The 2,395-nt window shown below is 52.9% G+C and overlaps 1 protein-coding gene across 1 annotated transcript in view; it reads right to left on the reverse strand.

Annotated features, from left to right (window-relative positions):
• Positions 1-2,107, reverse strand: part of MACF1 (microtubule-actin crosslinking factor 1) — a 112,826-nt gene extending 110,719 nt beyond the window's left edge. Inside the window, exons 1-3 of the mRNA XM_009332204.1 lie at positions 2,095-2,107; positions 1,848-1,909; positions 510-599 (exon numbers count right to left, since the gene is read on the reverse strand). Of these exons, the coding sequence (XP_009330479.1) occupies positions 510-599; positions 1,848-1,909; positions 2,095-2,107 (165 nt within the window). The remainder of the gene's footprint in view (positions 1-509; positions 600-1,847; positions 1,910-2,094) is intronic.
• Positions 2,108-2,395: the final 288 nt, after the last annotated feature.

Consider the following 2,395-nt stretch of genomic DNA (forward strand, 5'->3'; position numbering starts at 1 on the left):
GGGGGACTCCCGATGCTCAAGATGCAGGAAGAGGTTTGCACGCCACCGACTGCTACAAATCCAGCTCGTGCAGGAGCCGAGCACGGGGCAGGAGTGTCAAATCTGAGCTAAACTGCTGGGCACGCTGTCACAGAAGCAGTTTTAGTCAAAGCCACTATTATCCGTTATTTTAAATATGGAGCCAAATCTAGAAGACGAAGGCGTGTAAGCCTTCACAAAAAGGGGGCTCTACCCAGGGCACCATAAGCCAGCGGCTTTAATCACATGCTTTGGTGGTATCCGAGAGACCAGCCTGGGGAACACGGGTTTGAGTGAAAATAAATAAAATAATAATAATAATAGTAAGTAATAATAGTAGTAATAATAAAAGAAACAACGACAGACATTTGAAAACAAAACTATGGCATAAGAAATGACAGCTGATGGTTTGGGAGCGGAGGGGAGCAGGGGGGAGGATGGCGGGGGGCTGGGGCGCGCCGCGCCGCCCGCCCCCAGCCGTGGGGACTTACCAGCTTCACTCCCGACAGCACCTCCAGGAGGGAGATGAGGTTGTGGCCATCTCGCAAGTCTTCGTAGAGGTCGTTGATGTGTTTGCGCACCTGCGGAGAGCCGGGGAGGAAAAGCCATCAGATCCGCACGCCGCCTGCGCTCTCCTGCTGTTTTGCAAGAGCGCGGGAGGAAGGCCGCGGCGCCTGCAAGCAGACGCCTCCCTCCAAGCCGCGTGCATTTGAAATGGTTATTCCAGAATTATCGCTAAGGAAAGCGGCCTCCCGTTTCCCAAATGACCTGGCAGAAGCCGCTGCCAATTTTACGCATGAAATCAAACTGTTAAACCATCCGTACTCCAGGCAATCCCGTAATATTGCACTCAGACCTCCGCAGAAAGGGTAGCTCAGTCCTGAAGCGGTGGTTTAATTGCTTATGCCACCTTCCAGCGTCTCCCAAAACACGGCACCTAGCTTCTGTCTGAGAGCAGAGGAGGTTTCCGCGGGGCGGGGTGGCTGCGAGAGCAGGCTGACCCGCAATGCAGCCTCTGTACCTGCTCTTCCCCCCAGACACCCAGACCTTGCCCCGGGGTTTGACTTGGCTGGGAAACACCAGCCGTTTTCCCACAGCAGCCTCGGGCAGGCGGCCCCAACGTTTTTCTTCTTTCCCTCCTTTGTAAGATTTAGAAAGTAGCCAAAAGCTTGATGCAGAGGTTTGCAAAGCTGGCAGGAAAATACAGCTGTGACACCTAATGCCCAAATGACTTCTTTTTTTCTTTTCTTTTTTTTTTTTTGAAATGGAGAATTAATTAAAAAAACCCCCTAGCATTAACCAAGAAAAGCAGGAGGCACTTTGCAGTGCGATGTTAATCCTGCTTACCTACCCACGGCTGCTACAACTCCCTTTCACGTACTTTGGGGCTCCTCTCCACACAGGAGCATCCCTCAAAAGACAAAAAAAAGGCCCCTTTGGCTGGCAGGGAGGCACGGGGGGCCAGGGTGGGGGGGGAGCAGCCCCATGCCAGGATCCCCTCCTTCGCCCCGGCTGCCCGCAGCCCCAAGCGGGAGGATGCACAAGCCTCGTGTTAAAGCAAGGACTGGGTGCTGAGGAGGCAAATGCAATAAAAAGGGCTGCGTGGTGATGTTACAGTGCCCTCCAAAGGCACCGGCACGTTTCCACTGCAACCGTCTCTGCTCTGAGTACAGATGCGTATGAACACTCAAATCCAATGCAAAAATTCCCAGACAAGAAAAAAAAATATTAAAAAATTTTAAAAAGGGCATATATCTGCCCGTCCTGAGCCAGAACGGACAGACAGACGGTCGTTTAACCGGCTTTATAATAAAATACGTGATTCTTACCTTCATCAAGTGTTTATTGACCCATTTAGTGAAGGTTTTCTTTTGGACTCTGTCCCGTTCATCTGTCAAAAGAAGACAAAGGCAGCTCTCGGTCAGTGTTTCTCATGCAGAAACGCAAACGACTTTGAAAGGAGGGGAAGAGACAGCGGAATCGCCGCTGGTGCCAGGACCGCCGGACGGATCCTGCGCCCGCGCAGGGGAACAGAGGCTGCTTATTCACAGGTTAGTGCGGGACGGGGCCGCTCACGCGGCTCCGACATCTCGCTCGGGCAGGGAGGTAGGAGCATCCACACAGCTAGAACGAAATACACCGCTTTTTTTGGGGACAATTGCATTATTCGAACAAAAGCAGAGTGGATGATTGGGACGGGTATAGCTGCAGCCGGCAGCGGGCAACTGAACCCCCAAAATGTGTCCCCCCACGCCTCTTTGTCCCCCCTCGAAGCAGTGCAGGGAGGGAGGTGGGGTTTGCCCGAGCCCCCCTGCTTTAGGAGGGTGTCCCCCTCCCCTGCCCACTCTCAGAAGGCTTTAACGCATTATATAAACCC

The sequence above is a fragment of the Pygoscelis adeliae genome, unplaced genomic scaffold (genome assembly GCF_000699105.1).
Source record: "Pygoscelis adeliae isolate BGI_AS28 unplaced genomic scaffold, ASM69910v1 Scaffold359, whole genome shotgun sequence".
Classification (NCBI taxonomy): domain Eukaryota; kingdom Metazoa; phylum Chordata; class Aves; order Sphenisciformes; family Spheniscidae; genus Pygoscelis; species Pygoscelis adeliae.